At 54.8% G+C, this 15,683-nt stretch overlaps 1 protein-coding gene across 1 annotated transcript; it reads right to left on the bottom strand.

Annotated features, from left to right (window-relative positions):
* Positions 1-1,426: 1,426 nt before the first annotated feature.
* Positions 1,427-15,655, bottom strand: Ltbp4 (latent transforming growth factor beta binding protein 4). Its single transcript, XM_028781646.1, has 21 exons — positions 15,380-15,655; positions 12,206-12,397; positions 11,641-11,888; positions 11,446-11,548; positions 11,009-11,083; positions 10,770-10,892; positions 10,102-10,266; positions 9,529-9,678; positions 9,148-9,399; positions 8,549-8,680; positions 8,327-8,452; positions 7,516-7,641; positions 6,859-7,101; positions 6,105-6,230; positions 5,897-6,016; positions 4,917-5,045; positions 4,586-4,711; positions 4,060-4,182; positions 3,782-3,913; positions 1,730-1,861; positions 1,427-1,641 (listed from the first exon to the last, which is right to left on the bottom strand). The coding sequence occupies exons 1-21, from the start codon at positions 15,615-15,617 to the stop codon at positions 1,427-1,429; spliced, it is 3,276 nt and encodes a 1,091-aa protein (XP_028637479.1). The 5' UTR covers positions 15,618-15,655.
* Positions 15,656-15,683: the final 28 nt, after the last annotated feature.

Here is a 15,683-nt window from a genome sequence, read left to right on the forward strand (position 1 = left end):
TTTCTCAAAACAACCCCTCAGAACCCCACAAATCTATCCTAGTGCCTAGACACAGTCATGGGGGACAAATGAGAAGGTCAGTATACTAACATTAACGCTGGTGACCGTAGTGGTGATGGTGGGGGGGGCAATAAAATAACAGCCATGGTGGCCATGGTGATGATGGTGGGGGTGCTCATAGAAGCTACAGCGTGGGCTGGAGGGGTGCAGTCCACACTTCTCTGTGTAGAATGTTCTGTCAGATCTGTGGTCTAGAGCTGTAATCCTAGCTGCTAAGGAGGTTGAGGCAGGAGTTTCAGACATCCAAGGCCTGCCTCAGCTGCATAGAGAGTTCAAGGCCAGCCCCGGCGACCTAGGGCCCCTGTTTCTAAAAATAAAATGTAACATGTGGGCTGGAGCTGGGTGTGATGGCACATACCTGTTACCTCAGTACTTCAGAAGTGGAGGCAGGAGGATCCAAAATTGGAGGCCATTCATGTCTACACAGTGAATTCAAGGATTAACTGTCTAACACACACACACACACACACGCACACACACACACGCACACACACACACGCAAACTTATGCTGGACAGTGGTGGTGCACACCTTTAATTCCAGCACTTCGGAGACAGAGGAAGGCAGATCCCTGAGTTTGAGGCCAACCTGGTCTACAGAGTGAGTTCTAGGACAGCCAGGGCTACACAGAGAAACCATATCTCAAAACAACACAAAACAAACAAACAAAACTAGTTGAGGCTCTGGAGCGATGGCCAGTGGTTCAGAGCCCTTCCTGCTCTTGCAGAGGACCCAGGGTTCAATTCCCAGCACCCACATGGAGCTCACATCGTCTCTAACTCCAGTTCCAGAGCATCCAATGCCCCCTTCTGACCTTCATGGGCACCAGGCACAAACATGGTACCCATCAATATATGTAGGAAAACACCCATAAAATAAAATGAATAAATCTTAACCAAAACCAAAAAAGCAAAAACTAATTGTGTAAGATCACTTGATCTTTCTGTTTGGAGATGGTGTGTGTGTGTGTGTGTGTGTGTGTTACTCGGTCACCTAGGCTAGCCTGGAACTTGCTATGTAGCTCAGGCTGGCCTCAGACTCATAACAATCCTCTTGTTTCTGCCTTCCAAATATTGGCATTACAAAAGTGAGCTACTAGCCGGGCAGTGGTGGCGCATGCCTTTAATCCCAGCACTTGGGAGGCAGAGGCAGGCGGATCTCTGAGTTCGAGAGTTCGAGGCTAGCCTGGTCTACAGAGTGAGTTCCAGGACAGCCAGGGCTACACAGAGAAACCCTGTCTTGAAAAACAAAACAAAAAAAAAAAAAACAAAGAAAACAATAGTGAGCTACTACCATGCCTGGCTCTACAGGCCAGTTTTAACTGGTTATGTCTCGGTTCCTGAGACATAACACTTAGGCTCTAGGAACTAATTCTGCAACTCTAGAACTTCTCTTTCTCCAGGAGAGCGGACAAGGGCAGGGCTGAACCAATCTACTACCCCTTCTGGTCCCTTACCCACGCAGTGACGCCCGTCCCGTGCCCCTTCGTAGCCTTGGTCACAGACACATTGGAAGGAGCCAGGCAGATTCTGGCACATAGCATGGGCGCCGCAGAAAGACCGGTTCCGGCACTCATCAATATCTGCAAACACCAGCAGCCAGTTTCAATAAGGTCATTTCTAAACCTCTTACCCTCTTCAGATTCCCCCTACTACCCCGCGAACACTCACCCTGACACCCGCCCCCTGGTGTAGGCTGATAGCCAGGGTCGCAGGCTGGCGTGCAGCGGTAGGAGCCAGGGGTGTTCTCACAGCGCTGGGCACCACAAATCGCAGAGCCATATTCTCGGCACTCGTCCACGTCTGCAACAGAGTGGGGGCGGGGGTGTCAAAGACCTGAGATGGTGGGGTGTTGCTAAGACTGAGAAGTCTCCGGGCCTGGTTAGTATTCCACGAATCTAGTAGCTCTTAAGTCTCAAACAGTCCCAACAGGGCCGCCCTGAGGGGTCTTCGTTCACACTGTTCGCTCTGCTAGATAAGTCTCCACAGCCATGTGTATTGCATAGCCCTTTCTCCTCATTCACGGACACATCAAAGTCCAGCCCTCTTACTCAGCCTCCCTGAGTAATTTGCCCCAATGTCCTGTCACATCAGCCCGCTTATTTTCCTTTCTTACTCTTTTTGTTCTTGTTGAGAATTTCACATCACATGCATACTGTATTTACGTCATTTCCACCCACTCCTGTCCTCCTGACTCCCTTACTCCCCCACCCCCCACCAAGGATAACCTTAAACTCCTCCTCTTGTTTCCGCCTCCCAATTACTGGAATCGTAGAAACGGATGCCACTACACCTATTACTCTCCTTTTAAAAAATGTATTTATATTATGTATGTATGTATGTATGTATGTATGTATGTATGTATGTATGTACACTGCCGCTCTCTTCATGCACACCAGAAGAGGGCATCGGATCCCATTACAGATGGTTGTGAGCCACCATGTGGTTGCTGGGAATTGAACTCAGGACCTCTGGAAGAACAGCCAGTGCTCCTAACCACTGAGCCATCTCTCCAGCCTTTACTATTCTCCTTTTAAAGTTAACATTAAAAAAAAAAAAATGCTATGCAGCCAAGGATGGCCCTAAACTTCTGATTTTTTAGCTTCCACCTCCCAAATGCTAGAATCACAGGACAGCACTCAGTTTATGCATTTATCCAGTGTCTAACCCAAGGCATCCTCCATTTGAGGGCAAGGACCCTACCAAATGAGAGACATTCTCTGTCTCACATCGTCTTTATTAAACCTTGACTTTAAGCTGGGCCTGGTGGCATATGCCCGGAATTCAGCACTTGGGAGTCAGAAGCAGGTGCTCTGGTGTATGACTAGAATTCAGCACTAGGAAGGCTGAGGCAGGAGGATTGCTGTAAATTCAAGGCAAGAGTATCCTACAATAGTGAATTCCAAGCCAGCCAGGTCTACACACACACACACACACACACACACACACAGGGAGGGAGGGAGGAGGAAGGGGGAGGCTATCTCAAAACAAAAAACAAGTTGAAGGTCAGCCTGGAGCACTTAGCAAGACACTGTCTCAACAAAACAACAACCAGACATTTCATCTATAAAATCATTAGGGTATAGTAGATACCACCCTTCAGTACAAACTCCACACAAATCGGCATGCCTGCCAAGACATCAACAGTGCCTTACATAGAGAAAGGGTCTCACAGTCATCTGTGGGATGAGTTCTGACTTCATTTGCATAGTTACCTCCCCCTACCCCCCACACTGTGTTAGCTCATTGAGGGCAGGGGTTTTGTGGGGCCCTTTCCTGCTATACCCTCAATGTCTGGCACCAGTGGCTGCTGACTGGGCTTCTCTGTAATTAATGATTAAGTTCTTAGGAAGTGAGATTTTCATCAGTCAGAGGCTTAGCCACTAGGGAGGGAAATGTAGCCCATAATAGTTTTGTTTCATGGGTTACAGAAACTATTGATTCGTCCTGCATCCTCTCCCTCTAACCTTATTAAAATGGTTCAGTAAGGGGGGGGGGGGCTTCTAGCTTGCCCTGATTCCTGATAAGAAAGCTTCTGCCCACATAAGAAAACACAAACACACAGCAGAGGCTAATTTTCCCCCAGAGAACACTGAGGGGAGAAAGGGAAGTGTGAGCCGTGGAACCTCTCCTTCCAGGTTTCTGAGACAGAGCATCTCTTTCCTAATTCCAAGGGGAGTAGGGTTCCATAATCTGTCGCAGGTTTTAAGGGCTCTGTCTTACCATCACAGGTGCCCTCAGGGCCAGGGTGGTAACCTGGGTCGCAGTCCCGTACGCAGCGGTAGGAGCCAGGAGAATTTTCACAGCGCTGAGACCCGCACAGGGCAGGTCCCCGTTCACGACACTCATCAATGTCTAAGGACCAGGCAGGCATGTCATATGAAGGAAACAGGCGAGACAAAAAGGGGGAAGGAGGCTCAGGAGGGAGAAGTGGAAGAGAGGGTAAATAAGGAAAGGGTGGGGGAGAAAACAGAAAGGGGGAGGGGAAGGAGGCCTCTCACCAAGGCAGGAGGCAAGGTCAGGGCCTGCACGGTGTCCAGGAGGACAGATGCACTCGAAAGAGCCGTCAGTGTTCGTACAGATGCCGCTCTGGCAAAGATCCTCCTCGCTGCACTCGTCCACGTCTGCAGGACAGGGCATCCGAAACCCAGGCCCACCTCCCCCTCTGCTTAATATCCCAGGCCACACCCTCTCAGTTCCCCCATCCCAGCCCTCCAAATTCCAAAGCCTCAAAGGAAGACCTCACCCAATCTGTTTCAGGCCCCAACCTTTTCTTGCAAGCCCCGCCTCCAGTCAGAGGTTCCTTCCAATCACTATCCAGCTGTCCGCTTCCAACTTTTCCTGACACATCCTGTTCCTCTATGATCGCGGCCTCCAGCCTCCCAAAAGCTTCACCCCACTGATCATGTAAATTCCCCCCAAACCCTCAAAACATCCAGAGTCCTCTTTCTGCCCAATTTCCCTCGCTCCTCCTTTTCCTGCTGTAAGCCCACTTTTTCCATACTCAGATACGGCCTGGGGACTGACCCAGACAAGACGCTCCACGAGGTCCAGGCCGGTAGCCAGGGGCACAAGTACAGGTAAAGGAGCCATCGGTGTTGAGGCATTCTCCGTGGGGGAAGCAGAAGTCGCCTTCCAGACACTCATTTATGTCTAGGGTACGCAAGAGTCAGGATAGTGCTGTTGGTCCCTCGAAGTAAGCCCCGCCCATAATTTTGTAACCACGACACCCAAGTTGCAACCTTGAAGACTAAGTCTCTTTGAAAATTCCTTTCTTAGCCCATTTTACTTCTCTAATGGGATTTGCTCAAGAATCCAGGCACTACTCCCAGACTCTCCCGCTGGTTGGCTAGCTCACCTGCACAAGGCCCAGGTCGACCAGATGGTGCCCGGTAACCTGTCGAGCAGCTGCAGTGGAAGGAGCCTTTAGTATTCCTGCACTGGCCGTGGAGACCACAGGGGGTGCCTGAACTGCATTCGTCCACGTCTGTAAGAGTGGGTTAGGGGCTCAGAAAGGGTCCACTGGAGCAAAAGGGTAGGTAGGAATGGTTAGAAAGGGTCTTGAACAAAGGACAGAAGACTCCAGGATTAAAAAGTTCTGTGAACCTGGGAATCAGAGACTCCCTCTACCGGGGTTCCTGGAGTCAGGGAAGAAGACTCTGGATTGGCACTGGGGATCAGAAACTCGGGTAAGGGATGACTCGGGGTATTCTGAACTAGATTGTTAGATAAGATTCTCCTCAACAAATGTGTCAAAGTCAGCTAGAGTCAGAGGTCACAGACTGATGTCAGGGATGAGTGTTGGGGTCAAGGACTGTGTACCCAGTTAAGTTCCAGGGAAGAGGTTCTGAGAAGGGCTGCAGACGGCTGGGAAACCAGAACAACACTGGTCAGGATGGTAGGTATTTTTGTTTTGTTGTTTTGTTTTGTCTTGACTAAGATAAAATGACACAATAAAATGTAGGGTCATGGGCCACACTTAGGGCCAGGGAACAGTGAGGGTCCAGAAATGTGTTTCTGCTGAGCGTCAAGGTCAGTGATTATCAGGAAGGGTCACGGTTAGCTCTTAAATGCTCCAGCCGAATCACATGTTTCTAGCTTACAGAGTCAGGAGGAGTCACCCATGGTTAGGAATAGGGTCACATCAGGGACTTCAGGTCTGGTGGGGCATGAAGCAAGAGTCAAACTTAGGAGTCATAGTTCACGTAAAGGGACTGAGATCCAGGTCCTAAATTATGGGTCAAGGCAGGGTCACAGATCAGATCAGGGGTCAAATCTGTATGATCGGGGTTAAGATACAGGGTTAAGGTTCCAGGTCCCATTGAGGCCTGATCTTACCGGTACATCTGCCACGGTGCAGGTGGTGACCAACAGGGCAGGCCCGGCACTGGAAAGAGCCTGGTGAGTTCACACACTCCTGCCCAGGACAGGCCAAGTGGTTCTCACACTCATCCACATCTGAGAAGTAGGGGGAGAGGGCAGTCTTGAGGAAATGGCCCCAGGCCGCCTCACCCATCCACACTCCTCCCTCCCTCCCCGGCCTCACCCTCGCACTCGGAGCCCGCAGCGTTGGGTTGGAAGCCCGTAGGGCAGACACACGTGAAACTTCCTTCCGTGTTCTCGCAGCGGCCATAGGCACAAGGCGAGGGGCTCCGGGCACACTCATCCACATCTGGGCAGAAGAGGCCAATCAAGCTGAGAACTAGGCCTGGGCCCCTCCCCACTGTCCTCCCCACTGCCCTCCCCACCTACCCACCCCAACACTCCAGTTTTTGTTTATTTGAGACAAGATCTCACACAGTAGCCTAGACTGGCCTTAAACTCACACCAGTCCTCCTGCCTCAGGCACCCGCATCAAGCATAATGACCAAAGTTTGCTCCCTGGGACCCACATGGTGGAAGGAGTGGGTTGATTCCAGTAAGCTGTCTTCTGATCTACATACTAGCACAGTGGTAAGGCCCCACCCACCGTCTCCCATCCACTCCCTGTATAAACAAAGACACGTTTCTTTTTTAAGTTTAAATGGGAGGAGGGACAGGCATTGATTCTAGGTGGACACCCTTTATTACTCAGGAATCAGAGGCAGGGGGATCATTAGTTCAAGGCCACTATGTGAGGGAGAGGTCCACTCTCAGTTGGAAAAAGAAGACAGAATTCAGCCAGAGCTTCCCAGGTTTCTCAATACTCTGCTCACTCAGCCTCTGTCACAGAACCTACCCTAAAGCCTCTTGATTCCCAAGCAACGTTTCTCTCCATCTCCCAACAAGCCACAGTGCAGGCTTGGGTCCAGCACCCTCACCTTGGCAGGGGGCCCCTGATCCTCGGGAGCGGAAGCCAGCTGGGCAGGCACAGTGGAATGAACCCGCGGTGTTGTCGCAGCGGCCTGGCCCGCAGGGCGGAGGCTGCTGGGCACATTCGTCCACATCTTCCTCACACGCCGAGCCACGGAAGCCAGCCGGGCAAACACAGCGGAAAGAGCCGGGCAGGTTTTCGCAGACCCCGCGGCCACAGAGGCCTGGGCTCTGGGTGCATTCATCCACATCTGCATGGAGCAAGCAAATCCCGGGGTGTCTGGAGTGATTAACGCCTCCCCCCCCTCCCCACACACACACCATGCTACATTCTGCCTGGGCGTCATTCTGACTCTGGTTCCTGGAATTCTGCCTTCTGGGTCCCCATGAATTGGGCTATATTTGTCTTCCATAATTCAGCCCCCCTTCCCAATCACTCACATTTCCATCCCTTCTCCATCTGTTTTTCCATTCTCCATGATCCAGCCCTTCTGTTTGGCACCCCCTGGCCTCTCCATCCGATCCAGGTCACTACGTTTGGCTCTCGGCTCCTGATCTATGTCCCCTATTAGTAAGCCGTTCTGCTCGGCTTCTCCAATCTCAGCGCTACCTATCAACCCTTCGCCTTACACCCTCTTTCTTGCTGTCCCCTCCCAGTCCCTCACCCTGGCAGCTGGCTCCATGCGGTGCTGCCTGGTACCCGGCGGGACAGACACATAGGAAACTGCCTGGCGTGTTCTCGCAGCGCCCGCGGTCACACGGCGGCGGCACGCGGCGGCACTCGTCCACATCTGTGGACAGAATCCAGAGGCTAGGACTGGGGCAGACACTCAGTCCCCGAGGGACCAGAGGCCCGAGGAGCCCGAGCAGGACGAGGGCGGGGCGAAGCTAGGACAAGAGCTAGTCTGGGGCGGAACCAAAGAAGTAGGCGGAGCTAGGGTGGGTAGGCTTAAAGCGAAGGCGGAGATCGAATCCAGAGGTTGGAACGTGGGCTAGTTGGGACCCAAGCAGAGAGCAAGATTGTGGGAGGGAGCAACTTTGGGGAGGGTAGGACCTGGGCAAGGGCAAGGGCGGAAAAGGAATCTTTGTGGATCAAAGGAAGAAAAGGAAGGCAGAGTCGGAGTCAGAGAAGGAAAGGGTAGTTTGAGGCGAGAGATGGAGTGGAATCAGGAGTCGCTGTCAGATTAACTGCAGAAATTGTAGAACTCAGACGGGGCCCGGAGGCGGGAGCTAGTCCAGGATAGGGAGGGCGGAGCCAGTGAGAGCAGAGCTAGGGCAAAATCTAGGCCACAGGGAAAGGGAGGGCCAGGTTAGGTGCAGAGCAGGAGTGGGGCCTAGCTGATCTTGGCCAGGACAGAAAATGGTGTTGTAATGGAGCCGGACCGGCGTGGGGAGGCGAAGGAGGTGGCCGGCGTTCTGCAAAGAAAAGACTCAAGCAGGGGTGGAGCCTGGGGCCTAGAGGGGCGGGATTCTCACCCAGGCACTCTGCAGCCCGCGGGCCCGCTCGGAAGCCGGTGCCGCACACGCAGCGAAAGCTGCCTGGTGTATTCTCGCAACGCCCAGGAGCACAGGGTGTAGGGACGCGGCGACATTCATCTACGTCTGAGGGCACAGAGCAGGCTAGTTACGTGCTGGCCAGGCAGAGGACCCTCCTCCATCTGAGCCCCGACCACGCAGAATTCCCTCTGCCCAGCTCACCAATGCAGCGAGTGCCCTGGGGGCCGAGCCGGAAACCAGGGTCGCACGCACAGGTGTAACCGTTCGGCCGAGGAACGCAGCGTCCAGGCCCACAAACCTGGGGATTTCGCTGACACATGCTGGAAGAGGGACCTGGAGGAGCCAGCAGTCAGCCAGGTCCCCACAAGTCTGAACTTTTCGTCCCTTCTACCCCAGTACAGTGCCCTTAGTCCCTCTAAGATACCTTCATGAGTGTCCCCTCCCCGAGTCTAATCTTGGAGATCATGTTGTCATTTACTCTGAGAGAGCCTCAACTCTGCCTGAATCCACCCTCAAAGACACTCGCATGCCCCATACTTCAGAGGTATTTTCTCGAAACCTCCCATGATGCCCATTTTACAGGATAAGAACTGGTGCCTCGGGATGTAACTGTTTTCTCATTTAGTCGAACATGACTCTTAGTTGTTAGTATTCTGAGGGAACCATTACCCAAAGCTTCAAGTTCTTAACTCTCTCTAGCCTTCCTTATCTCTTTCATCTTTCCCAACACCTTCACTTTGAAGCCTTTCACCACAGAAATTCACAGTATTTCGGCTATCACCCTCAGAGCCCTATGGCACCTGATTCAGGAATCTCTGGACCGGTCCAAGCAGGGATGCTGGGCAGGGGAAATTCAGGCCGAGGCTGGGGTTCAGGCCGAGGTTGGGGTTCAAGCCGAGGCCGGGATTCAGGCCGAGGCTGGGGTTCAGGCCGAGGCTGGGGTTCAGGCCGAGGCCGGGGTTCAGGCCGAGGCTGGGGTTCAAGCCGAGGCCGGGATTCAGGCTGTGGCCCAGGGTCAGGGCGGGGCTCTGGTCGACGAGTAGGCAGAAGGCCTGGTAAAGAAAGAGCATCTGTATGGGGATCTAAATTTGGATGTGCTTGCTCCGCCCCTTCGCTTCCGGCCTGCTTCAAGCAGCACCTGGGAAGTGGCACCCCCTCTATGGGGGGGTGTTTCAGCTCACCTGTAGGTGGCCGAGGAGTGGCTAGTGGAGCACGTGGTTGATTGAAGGTCACTCGAGGTGGATCCTGGCTTAGGGGTCTGGTGTTGTAGCGGAGGTCAGAAGCTGAATAGTGGTAACCAGGGCCGGCTGGACAGATCTCCCGAAAACCCTCTGGGAACAAGGCAAGCAGAGGATGGGAGAGGAGACCACATGGAATCTTGTGAGTTGTGAGAAGGCCTTGGCTGGGTCAAAGCTTGATCTGAGATCGTGTCAGGAGTCTGGCTTATGTGCTGGATGGAGTGTACCGACCAAAGAATTAGATGTTTCAGAAGCCAGTGGTGGAGATGTGAGACTTTTCCTCTTTAAGGATGGCGGCACGGTGCTCTGGTCAGCCTAACTTTAAAGTCCTATGTCTCAGGGATAGGCGTGGCTAAGGATAAAGAAGAAGCCCAGGACTGATGCATGAAACGCTGGGAGTGTGACCAAGGTACTGCCAGGTTTGAAGCTGCTGAACTTTAGAGGCTGAGGGCAGGGCCTATGACTCTGGTCTCTGTATATTTATTAGGAAGGGATGGGTTGGAAGGACTTGCTCACCAGAACCATAAGGTGGGCAGAGCTGGCAGCCTCGGCCCCAAGCCTTGCCCACACGGCTACAGCAGCAGATCTGTTTGGTGATATTTCGAAGAATGGGCAGCGAGCATCCGCCATCATGGAGCACTCGGTAGCAGGGCCCCTTTGCCTCTGAGATCACGTGTTGGGCTAGGGGGATGGGAGGAAATTCTTCAGGGCGTGATGGGAAGTACAGCGGATCTCTGTGTGTGTGTGTTTGAATGGCCCCTCCGAGAGGATTTAGTGGATAAGTGGGAGGGGCATTTAGGGAGGTCTCAGGGAGAGCCTAGAGTGCCCAGGGTTTGAAGTAAGGCAAAACTGAGAATCTGAATACAAGAATCTGAACGCTGTCTAGAGGTCAAGAGGTTGAGAGAATTTGGAAGTCTTAAAGGAACTCAAGATCCTGGGCGTCTGAGGGGCTTGGCTGTGAACGGTTGCCTGGGGGTGGGGCGTCTGAAATCAGCGCAGAGATGCTAAGGTCCAGAATAAACCCAAGGGGTAATCTGAAAGTCTAGAAGGGTTTGCAGTATCTGAGGGAATTAAGAATTCAGAAATATTCTGGGATGTTCTCTGAGGTCATGAGCAATTTAGGAGCCAGCTTCAGAACCCACCCCCACCCCCACATCCCACCCCCGCCTTTCCTAGTGGCTCACAGATGCAGCTGCTGCGGGAAGAGTCCAGGAGGAAGCCATCCGGACATACACACGTGTACCCGCCACGAGTGTTGGCACACTCCCCGTGTTGGCAACGCCCACCTGTGGCGCACTCATCCACATCTGCAAGAGTTGAGGAAGTTTTTTTGGCGAGTCTGGGACTATTAAGTCCCTGGTAGCCCAGCCTTGAAACACAAGCCCGCGGTTCCCTGCAGCCTCCTGCTCCTGCCGTGCCTTACCTACACAGGACCCATTAACTCTCTGGAAACCGGTTGGACAAGGTCCATTTGGGCCACTCAGTCTGTTGGAGTTCCCTGTGGAGAAAAGAGGGATGGGGCGGGGACTGGTTGGCAGAGAGATAACCAGGCAGTTTTGAAGAGCGATGAAGTGGGAGGGGCTAAAAGCAGTGAAGTGTGGTTTGAAGTGTGCCAGCCTCCCACTGGCAGTCCAGTAATAAAGTCGGAGGCTCTCGAAATGCACGGATGAGACAATGGCACGAAAGCCGTTAGAAAAGTGACCAAAATCAGAATGGGGTAAACGGACCCAACGGGATAGAAAAACCTAGATAGACACGACCACCCCCAAGGTAGGTAGATATAGCTAGAATGTGTGACTAGGGTTTATCTGTGCCCGGAGGAGAAGAGGCGAGGTTTGGAGACGACCCAGGGCTTCTTACCCAGGTGTTCCGCGCACGGGTGACAATCATGAACACCCCAGGCCACGCCCTCCCCTCGGCAGCATACTTCCTGCGTCCGGAGGCCGGGCAGCGGCGATGCACACTGTGGAAGAAGTGAGGCGTGAGCGCGCCCCCACGTGGTGGCATGCTTCAGGGGTTCCCCCCCCCCACACCCACCCGCCGGCCTCGTCTCACTTCGCTTCCGCGCAGTTCCCTGAAACAGTAACCGAAGCCGGAGGCGTCTGAGTAGCCGTCCTCGCGTGGCGCGCTCTGTGCCAGCACTGTGTAAGGCGCCGCTGCCTCAGCTCGTGCCGCCGCTTCAGCCCTGGCTAGGGCTTCAGGGTTCGCCTCCTCCCAGGGGCCCGACACACGTTCCACCTGGTGCACCACCACCGACGCCTCCTGAGGGTGCTCCACGTGCACACTCACCATCGATGCTACGCCTGAGCGGAGGCAAGATGGACAATGGGATGTATCTACACGAGCTCTGACTGGCTAGGAGTAGATTGGAGAGGTGAGCTGAGGATGGGTCCTAGATATTGGGGGGTGGGGGTGTTTGGAGGTGGCGTGGTAATGTAATACCATCAGTGATCTTCCCGCCTCTGCATCCCGAGTGGTGGGATTACAGGTGGAAGCTACCAAACCAGGCTGGCGGGGGCGGGGGGGGTAAGCAAAGAAGGCAAGAAACTTGGTCAGAGAATGGTCAGGTTCCTGAGGAAAGTGGGATCAGAAAGAGGCCCTTAGGCTGAATTCTCCTCACCGTGTTCGTCATCGCGGTGGTTGGCTAGTGGCATTGTGTAAACGGAGCGGGTAAGGCCCGGCATGGCTGGGGCCGGGGGCCGGGCCCCCGAGGAATGCAATTGGCAGAATTTGCCAGCGAAGTCCGGGGGGCAAAGGCAGCGGTCAGGCTTCACACACACACCACCGTTGTGACAGATCAAGGGACATAGGACTGAGAAGAAAGCAAGGACACAAAATATCAGTAGTGTGCCTGGCAGACAGCTAACTCAGTCCCCAGCGCTGAAGCGAGGGCCTCAAGGTACATCATCCTACATCTCTCCACCCTAGGTGTCTTTTCCCGTTTGTTTACTTTTGTTTTAAGATAGGGGCTAATGTAGCCCAGGCTAGCCTCGAAAACTCACTATATAGCCAATGCTTTAACTCTTGACTCCTGCCTCCGCTTCCTAATTTTTGGGACTATAGCAGTACGCTACCACAGCGACCTTCCCCAAATCTGGCTGACTACATCGGGTGGATCAAGTCCTGCTGCTATCACATAGTACCGCCTACTAGGTGGGCTTACTCCGCCTCCTCTCCCATCGTCATTCACCTTCCCATTCTCAGGCTGAGTTAGGCGTTCCAGCCCCACCTACAGTGCTATTCCCCGCCCTTTGCTCGCAACAAACCAACGTTCCCCCTTTTCTGTCTCAGCTGGAATCCAAAACGTCCAGGCTTTTCCCATTGGCCAGGCACTCCTTTCTAACCCCGCCCACATGGCCTTCTACCTGACATCGTAAACTCCGCCCAACCCAGGTACCTGATAGCCTTAGCCCCACCCACCACTTTCCTCCCTCTGATTTGCCCTGACCCACGCCCCTCCCACTCTTAGGCGAACTAGACGCTTTAGCCCCGCCCACTTCCCTCCTCCAGCCTGCCCTCCCCGCCTCCGGTAGCACCGGGCGGGGCAACTAGCGGGGACGCGCCTCTACTCCCCTCCGCGCACCCTCTCTGGGCCCCTGGCCACCTCTGGGCGGGGCACTGCCAGCTGTGCGGCGGGGTAAACAAAGAAGGGGTGCAGCGGGGGCAGGGCGTCGTCTCTGCATTCCGGACCCTTGGGGAGCCCCGGACTGCTGAGCCAAAGGAGGCCGGACGTGTCTTTCGAGGGCACCCCCCTCCCTTCCTCCCCTGGGGCTGCCGAAAACAGCTGGAGACAGCTGCGCTCAGGGGAAGGAGGGAGCAGACAGTCCGGGCTGTCCGGGGAGGTGTGTGTGGGATTTTCTGAGCCACAACTGTACAAAAGGAAACGCAGGAGAGCCACCTCGGTCTAACGAATCAAGGGACAGGCGACCTTGGAAGATATGATCATGGAGGCAGTACTCTGAGGTTCAAAGACGACCCACGTTTTCTAGGCGGCAGGGTGAGGCTAGCTCAGAGCAAATCTAGGCTCTCAACCAAGAGTCTTTCAAGTCCTTTCGGAGAGTTGCCTAGAAAACAGGACTCTAGTACTTTCTGGAGGCGGGGGTGTGGCCCATGTGAAGGAGCTGAGGACAAGAAGTGAAGTCTGATCGATTCTAGCACGTTAAGACTCTCAAGTTGCCGGGACCTTAGGAATCGGTGGAAAGTCCTCCTCCTCCTCCTCCCTAGTCAAGGGTCTGGTTGCCCGGAGTCTAGATTAGTGGCCTTCTGTGGATAGGTCTGGGAAGGCTACATTAGAAATAGAAGAAGAAAATGAAGCTGTGTGGAAGAGAATCGGGGGGCGATGTTGGAGGAGGAGAATTGTCTCCACTTAAGGCTCATGTTTGAGTGTTTCAGGGGATGTGAGAAGCTGCAGGGTGACAATATTAGAATTCTCCTGGGAGGGGCGCAGCTTGGAGGAATACCTCCAAGGAGGGAGAAGGAACTTGGCTGGAGGAGTTCCTGGAGTGTTTGACCCGGGGTGGAGCGGGATCCGGTGGCCAAAAACCCGGATCCCCTGTCAGGAGCGTTAAACCTGGACTCCAGGTACCTTAATGGGGTTCTTTAAATGGCAGTGCTTAAGAAGGGCTCAACCGAGAAGCGAGATTGCAAAAAATGGAGTGTCTCGGATAGGAGGAAGCCACTAAGTTTAGGGGCATTTCTTAGTCTCTGAAGTCATTTCACTGCCTGCTCTTGGCTTGAATACAGACTCTCAGCTCGGGGTGCCCGTACCAGAGGGCTTACTGCTAAGTGGGCAAAACTAACTTCATGTCCCACATCATTAGAAGAACAGGGAGCTGAGGACATAGGGGTCTTGCCGAGGTCAGCTCGCCTTCACATGTTCCTCCTTGTGCCTCCAGGGGCTTGGCACCCGTCTGGGCACGGCGCCTGGCACGGGCGAGTTGGGGCTGGGCCGGGAGAGAGTGAAGGAAGGAGGGAGGAAGGGGCGGAGAGAGGGAGTGGTAGCGGGCGGGGGCTCGGGCGGGAGATGAGCTCACGCCGGCCGGGTTGGGCTGGCTGGGGGCCAGCCTGGGCGAGTTCTCGGCGCCAGGGGCCCCACTCCCCATTCTGGAGGGCGTAAGTGGTGGGAAGGAAGGAAAACCCGACCCCCTAGTCCATCCCCACACTCTGGGCTAGCAGGTGGCGCGCCCTCCCGACCTCACCTGAACCCCAGAATGCTCCCCTTGTCTAGGGGAAGCTGAAGCGCAAGCCGGTCCCCTCCTCCCCCAGGGGGCGCCCTTTCCTCAGGCCTCCTATCTGGATCTCTCTCGCACGTGGAATCGCTGTAATTCAGGTCTTGCCGAAAGACACCCCGTCTTTCCTGGGTCCCCTCCCGCTTAGCTCTCCGTCGCAGGCAGTCCCATGCCAGACTTTCCTAGTCTTCCCCCACTCAAAGACATTCCCAGAAACTTGAGATATCCCCCCCCCACACACACACTGCGACTCTGAAACACTCCCTGGTGACCCGCTACGCACAATCTCCGAATTTGGGCCCCATCTCAAAAGTTCCCAGATCCCTCAATTCTGAGATCCCCGCCTTGACTGAAAGGGATGAAAGCTAGCCCCAGTCCTTTCACGTGGGACACTACAGGTTCCCGAAACCACTCATTGCTCCTGAAATCAGAGCCCCCTTCCTCTAAGACCCCACGGACTCCCCAGCACTTCTGTACATGGAATCTGGGCTCTTGCTTCCTAAGGCATTGTCTCCAGGGTCCTCCCTCCGGGCACTCCTCCCTTGGGAGCACCATCCCGCACTCACAGGCGCGGAAGCCGGGTCCCCCCGGGGCCGCCCCGCCGGGCGCGCCGCTGTCCACGCTGGTGGTGTTGCGGGGCGCGCAGGTCGGGGTACAGCGGGAGCCAGTGGGCCCATGGATGCAACGCAGGCCGCACACGGCGGGGGTGAAGCGCACGCGAAGCCGCTCTCGGGGTCGGCCCAGTCCCGGCTGCGCCAGCAGCACCAATAGCGACACCCAGAGCAGCCGCGCGCCGCCCGCCATGGCTGCAGCGCCGCGCTCCACCGCGCCGCCGCCCCAGCCCGCCCGAGGGGCCCGGCCGCGCCCGCC

The sequence above is a fragment of the Grammomys surdaster genome, unplaced genomic scaffold (assembly GCF_004785775.1).
Source record: "Grammomys surdaster isolate TR1022 unplaced genomic scaffold, NIH_TR_1.0 485, whole genome shotgun sequence".
NCBI lineage: Eukaryota > Metazoa > Chordata > Mammalia > Rodentia > Muridae > Grammomys > Grammomys surdaster.

Bases quoted from the DNA above. Each gene is read 5' to 3' on its own strand.
- Ltbp4 (XM_028781646.1), bottom strand. From the start codon at position 15,617: ATGGCGGGCGGCGCGCGGCTGCTCTGGGTGTCGCTATTGGTGCTGCTG. The intron at 7,102-7,515 runs GTGAGGGACTGG...TGCTCCATGCAG, and splicing joins GCATGGAGCCAGCTGCCAGG to ATGTGGATGAATGCACCCAG. The intron at 3,914-4,059 runs GTGAGAGGCCTC...CCTGGTCCTTAG, and splicing joins TGACCTTGCCTCCTGCCTTG to ACATTGATGAGTGTCGTGAA.